Raw genomic sequence first — 18,098 nt, forward strand, 5'->3', positions numbered from 1 at the left:
GTCACATAATACAACAAGAGTTCAAGTCAGCCACAAAGTATACATATACCATATAAAGTACCTTGAGGTAACCGTTTATGTATTTGGAATAATTAATAATGAACTGTGTTGATTTCATTACCTAATGAACAGAATATGAAGAACCTAACCCACCTTCAACATTAAGCTTGGCGGCTGTCCTGACAGTATCATCATCTACAGCCACGCATGTATATTCAGTATCATCCCTCATTTCGATCATCAGCACAGACAGGAAGTGAACCTTTCTGTCAGAGTGCATTCTGTATTTGTCTCCAGAGAAGATCTCCACATTATTCTTCAGCCATTTGACCTTCACAAAAGGCTCGTTGGTTTCACACTCAAAGGTAGCCACGGTATCCTTCTCCTTGGCACTGACGTCCTCCAACTTCTGAGTGAAGTTAATGACTTGTTTTGCTGCAGAAATGACACCAGAGCATTATTCAGAGAATGCAGGATTTAAAATCAGAATTATATGTACATGATCAAGGTCTGTGTTACCTTGCACCAACAGGAAAGCGTGGCTTGAAGTCTCTCCAGCAGTACTGGAAGCTTTAACCATGACACTGGCAGAATCCTCTGCTGTGACATCCCTGATCACCAGTTCACAAACATGGTCCTCAGGCCAGTACCAGTAGACACGGTCAGACTTCTCCAGCTGAACTCCATTCTTGAACCACTGACACTCAGGTTCTGGTCTGCCGACAACTCTGACTCTAAACTTGACTTCGTCACCCTGTGCGACTGTCTGGCTGGTGATACGCTCAAGGATCTTTGGCGCTTCCATGCTGGGTGAGAGCTTGACCCTCTCTGGTTTTAGAGGCTTGGCAGTAACTTGGCGACGCTCTTCCTCCTTCTTCTTCTCAGCCTCCTCCTTCTCCTTGGCACGATGAAGCAGTTCCTCCTTTGTCTTCCTCAGCAGGTCCTCATAGGAGTCATCTCTCTTGCGAGACTTGAGATCCACTGCGGTAATAGACTCGTAATAGCCTTCCTCTGTCCTGCGCTTGAACTTACTCCTCAGCTCCTCTGACTCCTCACTGGCTTTCTCATGGACAATTCTCTGGGCCTTCTTGAGTTTGACGACCTCTTTCAGCTGAGTGTCCTCTGTAGGCTTTTCAGCTTTAACTACCTCAAATGGTACTTTTCCAGGTTCAGGTGCAGCCTCAGCTGGCTTAGCCTCAGGGGCACGGCGCAGATGAGTTCTGAAGTCCTCCTTCTGCTGAATCTCCAGTTTTACGACATGCTCAACGGAGCCCAGATTGTTATCTGCTACGACTCTGACCTCCCCTGAATCATATGATTTGATGTCAGTTATCTCCAAGTAGTAAATGCCATCATAGCGAAGTCTGTATCTCTTGCTTTTGCGGATAAGTTGTCCATTGAGGTACCAGTTAACTTTTGGTGCTGGATATCCGGTCACTCTGCAGCGGAATCGAGCCGTTTCACCCTCTAAAACTCTGATTGGTTCTGGAACAAGGACGATCTCAGGCTTCATCTTCTCTGTTTCTTCTTCAGCAGTGACTCCATAAGGTCCACCTTCATGAGCCAAACGCTCTATCTCATCGATCCGGTGGGCACCTTTCCTTCCTTCAGGAAGTTGTGTTTCCTCAACAAGGCCCTTCTCATCCTTGACAATCAGGGTGGCTGAGGTTTGGTCAACTCCGTACTTGTTGGTCGCTCTGCAGGTAATGACGCCGCTGTCTCTAGCATAAGCGGCTTCATAGTCCAGGCTGCAGTAACCAAATTCATTCACCATGCGCAATCTGTTAGCAGCAGCCAGAGGTTTGCCGTCGTGCAGCCACTCCACCACCATTGTGGGGTCACCAATAGGAGTCAGTCTGCACTCAAAATGAGCTGGACCGAAGCGCTTCATGCGGACAGATGTCAGCTTCTTCTTGAACTGTGGTTTTTGCTGCTTCTCTTTGTCATAAAGGTCGCCTTCCTCCCATTGCTCTTGACCATATCGCAGATGAAGCGGCTCCACCTCTGGAGGAGCGATCTCTTTGGCTTTGTATGTTCCTTTGGGAATGATGAGTTTCCTCTCTGGTTCAGGCTCAGCATATTCCACCTCAACATTGACTCTGCAGCGAGTGGTATCTCTGCCAGCCTTATTGATGGCTGTAGCGGTGTACCAGGCGCTGTCTGAGCCAGCTGCTGATGGGATCTGGAATTTAGCCTCTCCTCTGGTTCCTTCAATCCTGGAAAATCAAATTCTCATTTTAGAGAAGAATTGACATTTGACACGTGTTTTTAATTGAAATGAAAATCTCAGGTTGCTTTGAGGAATACTTTTACTCTCCACAAACGCAGCGTTTCATTAAAAAAAGTGTGTTGCTGCATCAAGGTCATTGAAGCAAACAGATGTGATCTACATTTAATGCTAAAGTCACAGAACATACTTGATGCTTGGGTGCTTGTGTGGGGTGATGATGTCGCTGTTCTTCAGCCAGACGATATCAGGCAGTGGGTTTCCAATGGCTTTGACAGCCAGTTCAACCAGAGTGCCCTGCTTCACACTGATGTTCCTCAGTTTCTCAGTGAACTGTGGACGCACCAGGGTTTCCTTGGCTGAAAAAGAAAGTTAAATGAAAGTAAGCCAATCCCCCAACATTTTTCCTTCTGGAAGAAACTTCAAGTTGAGAGAATATGAAGTTGCATTCTTACCATCAACAGCGAGAGTGACGGAGATGGATGTGCGTCCAGCTCTGTTCTGAGCCACCACAGTCCACTCCCCGGAGTCTTGTGGCAAAGCTGGGACGATGATCAGGGACTGAGTGCCATCCTCTTTAACCACGATCTTGTGGGTGTGGTCACTAACTATTTGTTGCCCTGAGAGGAAGATAGTTGAATGGCTTGTGAGATCAACAAATTTTGTTCAAACTCTTTTTGAAGATTTCCTCTTTGTTGTACTCACCATTGTGGAACCAGTACGTCTCAGGCATTGGTCTGCCCACAACCTTCAGGTCAAATCTGGCAGTTTGTCCCTCAGAACATTTATATGATGAAGGCTTCATGACAAAAACAGGCTTGTAGAGTCTTTCTAGCTGAGCCTCATCAGTCTCATCTAGCCGACGAGCAGGAGAACGTCCAGGTGAACGACTGGGAGAACGGCCAGGTGAGCGGCTCAGAGAGCGAGGAGATGTGGACCTGAGAAAGTATTAATCCTTGTCATTTCCCTTATCGTCAGTGTTCCCTGTTTCAAGCTTTGTGAATTTCTTTACCTGATCCTCTGCACTGCTGGCTGTGGTGTGAATTGCTGAGGTGTTACTGTTTCACATGGCTCCACATAGAGCTTCCCAGAACTGACAGCATTACCCTTCATGTTGGTGGCAAACGCGGTGTACACGCCTTCATCTTCGGGTATCACTACAGGCAGACGAAGGCTGGCCCGTCCATCCTGAAGAACCTCTATTTGGTAATGGTCTCCAGCCCTAATACGCTGGCCATCTTTGAACCAAGCAATCTGCCAAGAGATACGACGTGATCGTAAAATCATGTGAACTCTACTTTAGAGCTTTTTATGTATTTCAAGACCATTTCTCTAATTGTAACATATTTCTTAAAGATTCAGCACCTTGGGGAGCGGCATTCCAGACATCTTGCAGTGGAAAGTAGCGCTCATCCCCTCCATGATCCTGTAACTTTTCACTGGAGTGTCAAAGGCTGGCTGTACCGCCTCAGTCTCAGTGGCAGTCACCATCAACTCTCCATCCTCTGTCACAATCTCTCTGTAGCTGATTTTCATAATGGTAAACTCAATCTCCTGGATGATCCTCTGCTCGATGACAGACAGATGGAATTCCTGCAGATATGATATGATGTCAGTCAGTGGGTCCTGATCATAGTCAAGCCCAAGGAAAAGTCTTTGTAGATTACGAAAATGATGATTTTTATGCTTGCTTTAATTTTTATGCATCGGTTATTATATTTTCTTCCCAATAACGTGCATATTTAACGCATATTTAAAGGCACATAAAGGTTTTACTAAAGCTGGACAGTCAACCAGGTAGTGTGGGAAATTCAACAACACCAATTCTAATGAGAGCTTAGTCTGACAGTGCGCTCTGAATTACAATATCAACGGCAGTTACTACTGACAACAGCAGTATCTGCAGCTACAGGGACCCCAGCTTTTTACTTAATCTCAAGGTAAAGTGCTTACTTAAGTTTGTGCTGTACTCATCGTCATGATGTGATATACAGAACACAAAATGATAGAGGTGTCCACATACTAACTGTTCTATCAGGATTTGAGACTTTGTGGCATCTCCAGACTTTTTTTTGTAAACAGCTCACTGGAGCTCATATAAACTATTACACAGGATAGTGACAAACACTCCACATAACCATCTAGTTCCTTATGATGGCTTTGACATGGTTTGGTTTTGTATTATGATCACAGCTATGGCTAAGGATTCTCTACCTGTCCAGAGATAATGGTGGTGGTTATCTTCTCCATTGTTGTGACAGTGACAGGGGGAATATCTCCCACCTTGGGCTCTTGCACAATGGATGTCACTTCAGTCTTAAACATTGCTTCCTGTTTCTTCATGTAGGCTTCATATTCCTCTGTTGGCAAAAAAACAAAATAAAAAAACAATCCTATGAGTTCAAGTAGTTTCCATCATCTCTTTAAGGACTGTGCAAGCTAACTGTTTCTGCATGAGCTGTATGGCATAATATCCACTGACAGTCCCTTTATCTCTGCTCCTTGTGTTATATCTTTAGGACAGCAGTTTGCCATCACTGCAGTATTTACTGACCTTCCTCCAGCAGACTGGCGGAGGCAGAGACTTCTCCAAGCTTATTCTTGGCAAACACGGCATATTCTCCAGCGTCATCGGCGAAGGTCATGGAGATCTCTAAACGGCACTCTCCAGTCTCCTTCTTGTAGGCAACTTTGTATCTGATGGAGGGGAATGAGCATTACAGGCCCCTGAAGGCTGCAGCGTGATCCATCACAATAGGAGCAAACAGTGTCCTGATATTTTACCCATACTTAGTCTTACCAGCACCGTTTGTCCTAAGAGCCCACTGAAGATAAAATCATGGATTCAGGTCTAAAGGGATTGATCTCAATGCAGAAGCAGGAATGAGAGCTGTAGCTTAATGTGCTGGCGGCTCATTACTGGGTGAGACAATTGACCTTAGCTGAACCATGAGCCAGATGTTTGGTTTTGCTAATCTTGTGTTATATCTGACAGGGACTTTAGGATTGGTGTCAGTTGGGTTTGAGAGGGGGGGTCCGAGTTGTGTATTCTGGTAGAAAGCTGAGCTTTAATGACGTGTTCATTTCTTACAGTTTTACAGTGATGACTTTAGCACTTTAGTCCTTGAGTTAGGGGATTTGTTTTACAGCTGCATTCACACGTCAGATAAAATATAGATCATGTAAACCACAAAGGTCTCCATGTAAGGACAGTGAAAACCTGAGCACAGGTATTACTCACCTGTATCCGGTAGTGAGTGGGACACCACTCTTCTTCCAGATGATGTGTGGTTTGGGGCTTCCCCCAATCTGACATTCAAACACAACACTTCCACCCTCCACTAGCTTCTGGATGGTGGGTTTCTTGATAAAGAAGGGAGCAGCAGCAGCAGACTCTGACTCCACCATGCTCACCTGGGTCTCCTCTCTGGTTTCTCTTAATCTGGAAATAAAAATGTTTCCTTATTTTCAGGCCCAACCTGTACCGCTTGTCATCCGTTTCAGTGATGTAAAATAAGAAACCAATATGTTTGACGATTTGATGAATGTAACTCAAACTTTAAGTGACTCACTGAGCAGTTTCAACATGTTCTGTAACAACAGCAATCTCCTCTCTGCTCTCGATGTCTTCAGACACTGGTGGGGAAAGACAGTTCATCACTGTAAACGCATGAATATGCAGAACGTATAGATGGGAAGGGATGAGATTATGTTACGGGAAGATTTCAGGTCCTGTGTGTATCAAGAACAGGGCTCGGTGCATGCATGTGAACAGTCTCTGAGGAAAAAAGGGCTCAAATTAAAGTTATCCTGATATCTGCTGGACACGCTGGGCATCGTTCCTCAGTATGTTACAGCATACTACGAAAGAAGATTACTTCCTGTGTGAGTGACACTGCATTCTGCTTACACTGACCCTGGACAAGCAGGTAACAGGACGTGCTGACAGTTCCCGCCTCATTGGTAGCTGTGCAGGTGAAGCGGCCGCTGTCTTCAGCGAATGCTTCACGGATCACCAGTCTGGCAAATCCGTTCTCGTAGGTGATCTGGAAATCAATGGAGCTCTCAATCTTGTAGTCCTCTCTGAACCACATAATGATGGGGGTGGGATGACCGCTGATCTGGCACTCCAGGGTCACAGACTCGCCCTCGATCACATTTGTGTTCTTCAATCCCTGCACAAAAAAATATCACAACACCTTTACAAAAAGGTTTCTTTCCCTAAACAGTGTGGACATGTGATCTGAGGGCAGTCCACTCACAGAAATCAGCGTGGGAGGGACCACGGCACCACCGGCAGAAGGCACCGCAGCTGCCTCCACCACCTGTAAGATATTCACAGGTATGTTGGGAACATTAGGCCGAAAAACTACAGCAGCTATTTCTAAGATCCCACACATGGACACAGTGACAGAAACAACCAACACACACACACGATGAAGAAGAGATAACACAGCACATATGATGGAGGGAAGGCTGGATGGGCTGCAGAGGTGAGAATGAGGTTGTCAATAGCATGGAGAAGCCAGTTAAAGTTTATTACAGGGATATTTAATTATGGATTTTCACAGAAATCAAGAAAACCATCAAGAGAAGTTGTAAAAACCAGAAGTATGACCTGTGTCCCACAACATTTTTCGTCAGCTGTTCTTTAGTCTAATAAATGGTGAAAATGTCAATGAAATCAGGAGCATTCAAACCCGGGGTAACTTCTGCCCTTTCAATCAGATTTTTCCAGGGTTCAAATAGAGGTTTTTCAGCCTGTGAACGAGGATCTAATCAGGCAGCTCATATTAGAATTTATCATCTTGAAAATATCTGATAAAATTCACAATACTTTGGCCAGCTGTTGGCAGCTAACGGATCGTATGGATCTTACATCCACATCAGGTTTTCTTGTCCTGTTTAGACCCAGCTCTCTGAGCTACATTACAAACCTGGGCTCCCCAGTCCTCATACATTCTCTCCATTCTGCCTGAGTACACCACCCCGGTCTGTAACTCAGAGCCAGAACGACTCTGATATTTGTCAGTGAAGTGTTTGAACGGTGGTGGGATGGTCTCCAGCAGCTCTCTGGTCTCTGCTACTCTGCGAGATGGACTGGGAGACTTGACAGGCTTGATGATCTTTCGAATAGTGGCAGAAGACGAGGATAACTCTTTGTGCAGAGTGGCCATGGCCGAGCCGGCGATGGAAACCTGACCGACCCAAAGAGGAAGAGCCACACCGTCATCAAGAAAATACTGTTGAGTCTTTTCTGAAATGTGTGTTAAACCACAGCACAGAGGAGCTATGGCACGTTAGTCTGATTAATGCTACAACAGGGTCAGATAGAGGGACTTTAATTAAGATGGATTAATAGGAGGTACCGGATCAATCAAGTTTATTAAATAAGGGGATGAAGCAAAAGAAGGTTAAGGGAGGATTGATTTAGTTATTTTATGGATAATATTTGATCACGTTGACACTGCATTAAAACACAAGTTTGCATTTCAGCCAATCAGCAGTTCAATAAGCTTGCCACAGCAACGGTCCTATCACATTATTATTGTCCACAGCTCGCCTGATGCTTCCTGTCTTACCTCACTGCTAGACTCGAGTTTTGGGACAGACACTTTAGAAACTGTGAATTGTGGAACTGGAGACGGGGTGAGACCAGTGTCCACACGGGAGGAGATTTCTGTCACTCCCTGAATCTGGAGCAACCAACACAACAAGAGTCAGAACCTCAGGAGGATTTTAAAATCTGCACAGTATATTTAGAAGATGACTATGTGATTATCAAGAGATTTGTGCTTCAAATGTCTTTTTTACTACGAGGTGACTTCACAGAGATGAATCGGTCATTATTCACCAAATAATTCAAACAAGACTTTGCCCAAAGACACATTTCATACATAATTAAATAATTGATCGGACATATGGACTGTTTTTTCTGAGATACTCTTTTTGTAATTGTGCAAAATCATTTTTTGTAACTTTTTCATTTTGATGGAAAATAAAACATCCATCTGTTCTCTTCAGCAAAGGGGGGTGAGTAAAATACCAAAATAAAAAATAAATGAAAGAATTCAAATCTGCTGATAGTTTGGTCAAATCTCTTGGTAATCGTTGTTCACTGGAGGCCTAGCTAACCTGAGGCTGCAGCACGGCTGCTTCACGTGTAAACTCCTGAGCAGTAGAAAGCATGTGCCCACTTTGCACTCTTGTTGATGTCAAAGCAGCTTGATAGCTTTGATCAGCAGCCACGGCGGCGGCCTGCTGCCTTAAGTCCACCTCTACAGCCTCGTCCTCTTCAGCTCGACCCCCCTCGACAAGCGCGGGCTGACGGACACGAGCGAGGTCGACGGCAGCCACCACGGTGGCCACTGCCCCCGCTCTTTTCCCTCCCTCAGCCTGGAGACACAACAGATCTCAGGACATCCAGCACAGCGGTACAGAAACAGACAGGTTCATGGGGGAAATCACTTTGGTAAGTATCTCCATCCCCTCATTCAAAGAAAAATACAGAGCTGGGAGAAAGACCTGATTTACCCAAATTTGCATATAGACTGGGTTTAGTTAGCTGGACTCTGTTAACGCAGGTCTAAAACTCTGGGCTGGATGGTTGTCCAATAAATAAGAGGCTATTGAATGAGTTTCAGAGGTAGATCTTGGATTACGGGCAGAGCCAGATTAGCTGTCTCCCCAGCTTCCAGTTTTTTGCAAAGCTTAGCCTGACTCCAGTTATCCAAATGAGATAATAAGGTACTACGGTTTTTAAAGCCTGACCCATGCAAGCTTAAAGGTTTAAAGTCATTTGAAGACAGCACGTTGGTTCATCCGTTTGTCAGCAGTAACGTTAGCTGCAAAGAAAAGTGACAGCCACAATCTTGTGGCGATACAATAAAACAATAAGACCAGTCTTCTGAGTTAAGCTGAAGCGATCTCAGACACATCAGGAGGATGTGGTATCAGGAGGACATCAGGTATTCTGACAGCATCGTCAGCTGAACCGAGCCAGGCTTGCTCTCTACTGGAAACAGGTGCTAAAGTCTTGTGGTTAAACACAGAGGACACAGCTCTTTGAGGGTGTATTTTCCTCCTCTTCTGTGAGTAAAGATGTTGCTTCTTGGTTTTTAAAGTTTTCACATGTTTCCCCCCCTCACCGTATGAATCTGTGTGGGGCTGAAAGAAGTTACAGTCCCGCCCAGCCTGCAGAGATGTCCCATCCCTCATCATCCAGGGTAAAACTCACATCATCAGCTTCAGATGATTCTCTTTTCATTTCAAAGACCAAATGTTCAGACTGCTGTGTGATGCTGTGCCAATGATGTGAATATGAGCAGGGCAAACAATCAGGCACATTAGAACAAGGAACACATGGAAAAGAATTGGCTGTAAGGTGGAGGAAGGTGGATGGCAGGTTCTGTTTTTCAGAGTAAACCCGTAATACCTTTAAACAAGGACCTGAAATCCACCGCAGAGGCTGTGAGACATGAACGTCACAAATAGAGAAGTGGAAGTAATATTTCATGACCAAACACAGTCAGGGAGCTGATGGTAACGCAGCTGAACCCGAAGAAGAGAGACTCAGGAATCTGGGAACCTCACGTTTCATTGAAAATGTCCATTTTTTGTGAAGTGTCTCCTGGAATGGTTTATCTGTGGATAGGAATATGTCGTGCTACCCCAGGGATGCTCACCTGTTTGACCATGGTGACCTGCTGCTCCCGGACCAACTGAGTGACAGTCCTGCCCTCGGCCACGTAGTCTTCCTGCTTCCAGGGCGGGAGGACGTCACCGGCGGCCTGCTTGTGTGCGGCGATAGGGGACGGGACTGCCCTGAAAGGTGAGACTGAGAGTTACACAGCTGCCCTGATTGGTTTATTCATCGAGCACACCGATCAGCAGATCTCTGTCAGTAATCATTCGCTGACTTCTTTCCATGTAAAAGTTACGAACAGGCAAATAACAGCCAGCGTTAACCCCTCCCAGACTCTACCCACCTGACAGGCGTGGGTGTGGGTGCCTTCACATGTCTGACAGGTGACGGTGACTGTTGCCGTCCCCCGGTCACCTTGGCCACCAGTGATGGCTGAGTTGGTGACTTGGATGTGGGTTTCGGAGGAACTCTGGGTGGAGTCTTGTGAGCCAGCTCTGCGCCCTCTATCTGCATCTCCATCATGGCGGAGGCCTGGAAACTGGCCTCCATCTTCTGGGGACGGACAGCAGAGTTCATGAAGTTAGATTAAGTATGAGTAAATTAGACAATCACACATTTCTTTGAGGATTTTTTTACCTTTTCTACTCTGGTGTGTCGGGTCTCTGAAATCTGGGCGGTTGAAATCAAGGTCTTTGTTTTCTTTGCTGGAACGGCTTCTTCGCCTGAAAATGTCTCTTCTTTAGTCTGTGTTTGTCATCAAAGCAATTTCCAAAAGGAAGAAGAAGCAGAGACGAACAGTTCTTACCCTGAACCAGCAGTTCGGCTGTGGAGGTGGCCCGTCCGCTGCTGTTGGTGGCTGTCACCGAATACGTCCCAGAATCCTCTGGGAAGGCTTCAGCAATCAGCAAGCTGTGCAGGTCTCCATCCTGGATGATTCTGAAGTCGGTGGAGCTCTGGATCTCGGCCCCTTCTCTGTAGAATTTTACCACAGGTGCGGGGATCCCGGTGACTCGAACATCCAGCCTCACCTGGCTGCCCTGTCTCACCGTGGAGCTCTGTAGTCTCTGAATGAAGCTCGGAGGCACCGTCTCCGCTGGAGAAGGAGGTACAGGTCGCTTTATATCAGCTGATCTCAGCATTTCGTTGTGCAAGTACACAATAAAATAAAGCCAGTTTATGACTTTTTAGAAAACTGAATTTTTAATAGCAGTTTGTTTTCAGTTTGATTCAGACGGGTGTTAAAAATCAGCTCATGATGTTGCAACGTCTGCCGACCGTTATCCACTGCTGTTTATCCTTTGAGAACTCTGGATGGCAGCTAAATGATAACATATACACAAACGAACCTTCTTTACAATCTATAAATATCAAAATTAAAACATTAAAATTTGCTGTTCGTAGCAGCTTTTTTGAAAAGAACTGTATGGGAATTGTTCATGGAGCAGAAGTGCTTTAGTTTACCACCTGAAGTCCTCCTGTGAGCTCACCTGTAACTAAGAGTTCGGCTGTGCTTGTGGCTTGTCCAGCACCGTTGGTGGCTCTGACAGAAAATCGTCCGCTGTGCGCGGCGGTCACAGCAGGAATCCTCAGAACAGCGCGGCCATCGCTGAACGAGATCTGAACGCCGGGCAGAGCGGCAGCAGAAAGTACCTGGCCATCACGGAACCAGCTCACCTCAGGAACTGGAGAACCTGCAAAGAGATGCATGAGACTCTGTCGGAGAACCCACAAACCAACATGCACCAAAGGATCCGGGACTAAGACCTGAGCCACAAAGTCAGTGCTTTCAGTAAAACAGTGAGATTTTAATGCGTGAAACAAAAATGTGAAAGGAAAAGCAAACGACGAACGAGTGGGAGAAACTTTATTAAGAGTTTAGCAAATTTTCATGTTCAACTTTTTATTTGAAATTAAAAAAAATCATCTTTAAGATTAACGTTGTTCACGTGAGGTTTTCAAATTGTTTAAAAATATAGAAACTGAAAATGTGACATTTATTTAGCCAAAGTAGAAATTAAACATTTTAAAACTGGGTGGATGGATTTAAAAATACAATTACTGTTTAAAATATACGAGAGCTTTAAAGGAAATAAGAACTAAGATCAATACAACAAAGAGTAATTCTTTTGAATCATGAGACCGTCAGTGAGATGAAGTCAGAGCAGAAAAACGTCACTATCAGGTTTGTTTTACCTGGTTAATCATGAAAGAATCAAGACTAAACTTCAGAAGCTTCAAATGTTTCCTTCATGTGGCTTCATCGTTACCTAGCTCGACCTGCAGAGCCGTCCCTGTGTGACTGATTGCACCAGTCTGTCAGGAGAATAAAGGACGGCTGCTCTTATACTCACTGGTTAAACTTAGAACAAATGACATTTCTCCTTTTAAGTCAAGCAATCATTGGGTCAAAGCAACAAGAAGCAGACTGTTCTCCCCTCAAACACTGCCACCAATAGCAAGCAGCAATGCAGCAACCATCTCAGCTCCCTGTGGTTTGGACTGTTTGGACTTAAAACAGAAAACTGAGGGAGAAAGGCTGAAGAGCCAATCAGGAGCTGTCTGTGTAAATGTTGGCACATGCTTCCCCTGAGTTCCTGAAAGGGAAAGGCATCTGCTGAAATTCTGTCAGCTTTATTTTTATCACAGGCATTGACTCCAACCTTCCAAATGTCAGAATGTCCCTGAAAGCAGCAGCAGCCTGTAAAAGCCTCGCTCGCCACGAGAAAAGAAAGAAAGGTGACGAGAACATTTACCCCTCAAAAGTCCATCATTTCTCTCTATAAATACAAAGAGTCCAGATATGAATGTTGCACAGTCTGCAGTGAACCTCTGTACCAGCTGCATGGCTTCAATGTCTAATCGTTTTTATATGAACTTTAACATTATTTCTCTCCTTTCTAACTAATGAAGTCAAACATCTGCTCATTCTTTGTATCTCCAGTGTAAATACAACAGTGTCAAACATCGTCCTCTGCAGAACGTCACCTTCACACGTTTCTCTTACCACTAACTTGAGCCTCGAACGTGGCGGCACTACCCTCCAGTGCCACGACGCTCTGTAGCGGCTGCGTGAACGTCGGCGCTTGAGTTGACATGATGATCGGCACCCTGGAACACAAACGAGGTGATCAGCCCAGAATAAAGAAAACAGCAGCAGGCTTTGGTTTCATTAGCAGAGAAACTGACAGATCAGCAGCAGGTGGAGCTAATTCTCCACCTGCTGCCACTAAACCAGTGCAGGAGTAGAGCAGCCACTAACAGCTGCAGATACAAACAAACCTGCAGCCTTTTTAATACGAATGAAAAAATCATCAGATTTTCACTTTATTGTTTCAGTCATTGCAGGACAAAAACGAGATTACAACATGTTTTTACAAATATGTAGATTTTATGGCTGCATGAGATCAATGCAGTGAGATGAAAGATGAATAAGTGCTGCCAGGCTGAGGATGCAGACTGGGTCAAAAGGTGTGGAGAACTGTGGGTGTAGCTGGGTGTAGCTGGGCGTGCAGAGCAGCGGAGGAACCAGAGTGGAACCTAATCTGAGCAAATACAGAGAGACGAGAGAGCAGAACAGCCAATCGGACGGCCTCAGGCTGGAGCAGGGGAGCCGAGGTGGTGGAGCAGCAGATGGAGGCGAAGCTGCAGACGGAGGTGGAGCATTGTGGATGCTTCTTCTCATAATGTTGTTTCTCCAGAAAACTTCAATGATTCAGTTTCAGTTTAGCTGCTGTGTTATTTGTTGCAACCTGTGTTTACTAGTTTATTCGAATCCGTATTTTAACTTTATCGTCTGCGATCAAATTTAAAACTAATAAAACAAGTTTTATGTTAAATACTCGTTTTGTCAAATTTTACTTTCATTGAGATAAAATAAATGATTCATTCAGTCATTTCTTTCTTCTAGTGCTGATCGCTCATCCTATTCTTTATATCACTTCCTGTTTCCCACGCTGATGCTGACATCATCACGCTGCCTGCCTTCTGTGAACCAATCAGCTTCCATTCTCTGCTTTAAATCACAAACACGTGTTTTTCTGCTGCTTTTCTTGCTGTGTGATACATTTCTTTCCTGATAATGTACAAATGTCTCTGATGTCCTACATGTGAATATCCAGATTGTTTGTTTAAACCTTTAGATTTCTTTATTCTTCACACTGGACAGTCCACAGGTGAGTAAATGGTTGTGACGTGCACTTGGGTATGTTGGCTGTTATATTCTCTGTTCTCTCAGTCCTTTGATTGGCCGTGTTGTTGTGATGTCATAGCTTTGTGACGATGCTAAGGTGTAGCTGATCCCCCGCTGGGATGGTGCTGTGGATCCTGTGTTTATAGATGTAACCAACATATAACAGAAACACTTTTCTGATGTTAGTCGTTGTTTGTAAAGGTTGAAGAACATTCGTACACTTTCAGCTCCGTCCATCGGTCCACAGAGCCCGTCTGTGTCACAGGGCGAGAAAGCTCTGTCACGTTAGAACCACAAAGGAAACGAGAACCTGTGAAAGCCCATCGAGACGGTCACCGACGCAGCAGCTACTGCGACTCATGCAGCACACTCTGGGTGGAGACGTGTTAGATAACCACTGTGTGAAAGAGTCACTGACCAATCATGTGGCTGAAGTGACTCCTGTGAGGACGCCTCATCAGTCCTTCAGCAGGATGATGTAACAGTCAGGCAGAGCTGCTTCCTCTTAACAGTGAAACTGGTTTAATGATAACTAAGTAACGTCTGCGTGAGCACGCCGATGAACAAGCTGCGCGCTCACAGCAGTGTTCAAACGATCAGAGACGCTGACAAAGGGTTTCAAAGGCTCATCAGCGGCAGCATTAACTGACTATTATGATCTAAACACTGCACAAACTGGGAGTCCCCGTGCTGATAAACAGCTTAGGATAAACTATAGTATAGTTTATCCTAAGCTGCTGTAAATAACAGAGCAGAAGAAGAAATTCAGTTTTTACACTGAGGTGACCCAAACTCTGAGCTCTGCATTCAGAGTTGCACCTGCATGTCGTGCTTGCCTGGGTTGGTAGGAACACAGGATGCATTTGACTAATTGATGAAGTGATTAACTCTACTCGGGTTTGTGTTGAGGGACACATTTACATGTAGTTAAAAGCAGCTGGATGGAAATGTGCTGAGTGTCTCTGCAGCTTCACTCAGAGGTTTGAGTTTCAGAGCTGTGAGACAGGTGAGACGGACGGCGGCTATAAATGTCTGACGGGCGGCAGCAGCTGCAGGTTTGCACTTTTACAAAGAACATTCATGCTGCCGCTGACACAGAGATGAACAACATGACTCTGATTAGCATGCTGGAAAAAAACAAACTGATTTTAAATAGAAATAAAAGTTTCCCTGAAAATACAAAGTCTAACGAAAAACTCAAATGTGTTCTGGTGTGAACTGTTAAAGGTCCACTGACCAAACACTGATCATGTCCACACTGCTGTGACCTCAGTGTGGACGTGGACCAGTTTGTCTTCATTGATATAAACAAATTCAATTCAACTTTATTTATACAGCACCAATCACAACAGCATTCAGCTGAAGGTGCTTCATACTGTAAACTCATCCATCATCTTCAACATTTAATTAGCTGTTTCCAAGTAATTATAACCATCAATCATCAGAGTCAGATCTAAAGCTGAGTCTGCTGTTTTAACTCTTTGGTTCCTGATTTTACTGCAGACTAAAAACCATAATAATAACAATAATAATAATAACAACGACGCATGTTATTAGTCAGTGCAGTGATGCAGTGGATCTTCTCACAGGTTCGTGATCTTTAAATAAATGGAGCTCGTTGTTGTTTCCACTTCATGTGACACAAACTCTTACAGGTGAAATGTGCTGTGGAGTGTTTTTATCCACCACATGGTTATTTAGACATGATTCTGTGTTTATGTTGATTTTGTTCTAAAATTTCTTCGTGGCAGAATTTGGACTGAAATGTTGATTAACACAAATCTTTGATTTTGCTGTGAAATCTTTTCAGACGAGTCACTGTGGGTTTTCCACGTTTGTCTCCACTCATGTTCTTATTTCAAGTTTCTTTCTCTCTGCACTCTGGTTTCATGTTGCTGACAAATAACCACGTTACATATTATTGAAGCGTTAAATTAAATGGTTCTGATTGTTGATTATTCGCTGTGGTTTTGTAAAAAACAGAAACAAAGATGTTGTGCTTTCAAAACCTTTTTCTGCTGTAATTAATTAAAAACATCTTTTGTTTTGTTTTTTTTATTTTGTTACAATTTTATGAATTTAAAATTTAAAACCTCAATTTTCTCATCATAAAATGGAACCACATACGTGTTGGTTATAATTATAAGTGTGATGAAATTAGTCAGTTTATTGATATTATGAGACTAAAGCTCTGGTAACATAAAGTAATTTTTATACTTTTTTGGCACAAACAGGCTTCCATACTTATCTGAGAATCAAACAGTCAATAAAGCTTTGATTCAAAGACAACTCCCATTGAAACTTTATAATGACAGGAATAAATGAAATCTTTCACCTGTAAAAGCAGCTTAATGACACTTCATGTAAATGTGACAATCAGATCAAAGACACGAACAAACATGAAGCCGTTTAAACGTCGTTCCTTTTGTGTCCACGATGCAGCTGCAGTAATCCTGGTTTAACGCTGGCTGCAGTCTAGCGTGCAGCTGTTTCTGCTGTCAGACAGTTATCTAAAAACCTTTACTGTCACATGGTTAACATCTCGAGTGTGACGTCGCATTTATTGACTTTGGACGCTCGATCACAGAAACCCTGTAAAAACGTACAGCTGGAGTCTGAGGACGAGTGTGAAGCTCCTTAAAGTAAGACTGAAAATCCTCCAGTGCTGTGAATCTGAAGTCTGTGGAAACAGGCTGAACCATTCTCACACCTCTTTAAGGAGCTGGTGATCAATAATCAGTTACTGGTGATTGATTTGTTCCTGCTCTCTGACTGTGACACTGAACGCCTCGCTGGGACAGCTGCTGCTCTTTTTCAGCGCTGTCAGCTGATTTCAGGCAGAGTTGTGAGTCTCTCACCTTCTCTGTGAACTTTCAGCACCTGATCAGCTGAGCGCAGCCTTATCAACAATCAATACGAACACTTCGCTTCATCATAAGCCAAACAGGATCAGACCTGATAAACTCAGCCCATATTTACAGATCGAGCTGAGCGACAGATAAGGCAGTGAGCAAAAATATCCACCACCCCCTCCCCAACCTCGAGCAGCTTGATTGACAGACAGCATGTGGCGCATAGCTGGGGGTGAAGTGATAGCCCTGCTGCTGATTCCCTTAAAAAGCCATCAGCCGCCCAGCTGACAGTCCACTCTCATGCTATCAGCAGCTATTCTTGGCCTTCCTGGGGTCAGTGCACAGCCCGCTGAATACGGCCAACCTGCAATCTGCACCCGAAAAACATCAAACCAACACAAAACCCAAACACAGTTCACCCAAACCCCGAGCCCTGACCCCCCAATCCCCGTAAACCCCACGAGTCAGCATCATTAGGGGACCGGCGAGTACTCACTTGTATCACAAGAGTGCCTGAAATGATGGGACGGAGCCCGTCAGAGCAACGAGCAACGGTCTCCTTATCCAGGAAGGTTTTTCCAGAAAAATCCAAGATGAGAACGGTCGAGCCTCGAAATATCCCCCGAAAAAAAACAAAACTACACAGAATAGAGGCCGTGTAGTTTTGCTTTCCCTCCTCGCAATCCCTCCACCCGAGGCGAGGTTGGGAATGCTCAAACTGCTCAGGAGGGCCCAGATGGTGCTTTAGGGTTTTATACCAGGGGGACAACCTGCATCATCAGAGCACCGACGCTCCCCATTGGCTGCTGAAACACTCGGGGGGCATGATGGGACATAGCAGCCATTTATGCACCCTGCAGCCTGTGAGGCTGCCCACCCCGATCCTCTGATTCGGATCAGGCTAAGAGTGTGTGACGGCAGCTCGTTCACACACACCTGAACCTCCGTGTTTTAAAGGAATCGCAGAGAACAAGTTCATCTGCAGACCCAGAGTCACTGAGAACTGCTGAGCAAAAGGAGGCAGAGGCTGTTCCTGTCAGTCAAAGCCCCCCTCCCACCGGCCGGCTGCTACAACACCCCAACAAATCCACGCTTCATATCTCAGGAGTCAGCGGAGCTCCTGGGGCTCATCCTGTGGATCAGAACCTTTCTGCTGCTTCATGGTTTGGTAGCAGAGTTTAGTAA

General features: G+C 44.8%; 1 protein-coding gene across 3 annotated transcripts in view; it reads right to left on the reverse strand.

The window, feature by feature from the left end:
• ttn.1 (titin, tandem duplicate 1) overlaps positions 1 to 17,658 on the reverse strand; it is a 176,118-nt gene extending 158,460 nt beyond the window's left edge. For all 3 annotated transcript variants that reach the window (XM_042213665.1, XM_042213663.1, XM_042213662.1), the window contains exons 1-23: positions 17,410 to 17,658; positions 12,877 to 12,980; positions 11,360 to 11,563; positions 10,678 to 10,965; positions 10,509 to 10,594; positions 10,216 to 10,424; positions 9,913 to 10,051; positions 8,363 to 8,623; positions 7,810 to 7,923; positions 7,165 to 7,425; positions 6,490 to 6,552; positions 6,144 to 6,402; positions 5,800 to 5,863; positions 5,469 to 5,669; positions 4,782 to 4,924; positions 4,442 to 4,587; positions 3,593 to 3,820; positions 3,240 to 3,481; positions 2,933 to 3,165; positions 2,683 to 2,847; positions 2,418 to 2,586; positions 520 to 2,216; positions 154 to 435 (exon numbers count right to left, since the gene is read on the reverse strand). In XM_042213665.1, the coding sequence (XP_042069599.1) occupies positions 154 to 435; positions 520 to 2,216; positions 2,418 to 2,586; positions 2,683 to 2,847; positions 2,933 to 3,165; positions 3,240 to 3,481; positions 3,593 to 3,820; positions 4,442 to 4,587; positions 4,782 to 4,924; positions 5,469 to 5,669; positions 5,800 to 5,863; positions 6,144 to 6,402; positions 6,490 to 6,552; positions 7,165 to 7,425; positions 7,810 to 7,923; positions 8,363 to 8,623; positions 9,913 to 10,051; positions 10,216 to 10,424; positions 10,509 to 10,594; positions 10,678 to 10,965; positions 11,360 to 11,563; positions 12,877 to 12,967 (5,545 nt within the window). In that variant the 5' untranslated portion in view covers positions 12,968 to 12,980; positions 17,410 to 17,658. The remainder of the gene's footprint in view (positions 1 to 153; positions 436 to 519; positions 2,217 to 2,417; positions 2,587 to 2,682; positions 2,848 to 2,932; positions 3,166 to 3,239; positions 3,482 to 3,592; positions 3,821 to 4,441; positions 4,588 to 4,781; positions 4,925 to 5,468; positions 5,670 to 5,799; positions 5,864 to 6,143; positions 6,403 to 6,489; positions 6,553 to 7,164; positions 7,426 to 7,809; positions 7,924 to 8,362; positions 8,624 to 9,912; positions 10,052 to 10,215; positions 10,425 to 10,508; positions 10,595 to 10,677; positions 10,966 to 11,359; positions 11,564 to 12,876; positions 12,981 to 17,409) is intronic.
• Positions 17,659 to 18,098: the final 440 nt, after the last annotated feature.

This window comes from Haplochromis burtoni, unplaced genomic scaffold (genome assembly GCF_018398535.1).
Source record: "Haplochromis burtoni strain Fernald_Lab_line unplaced genomic scaffold, NCSU_Asbu1 Contig_465, whole genome shotgun sequence".
In the NCBI taxonomy this organism is placed as follows: Eukaryota; Metazoa; Chordata; class Actinopteri; order Cichliformes; family Cichlidae; genus Haplochromis; species Haplochromis burtoni.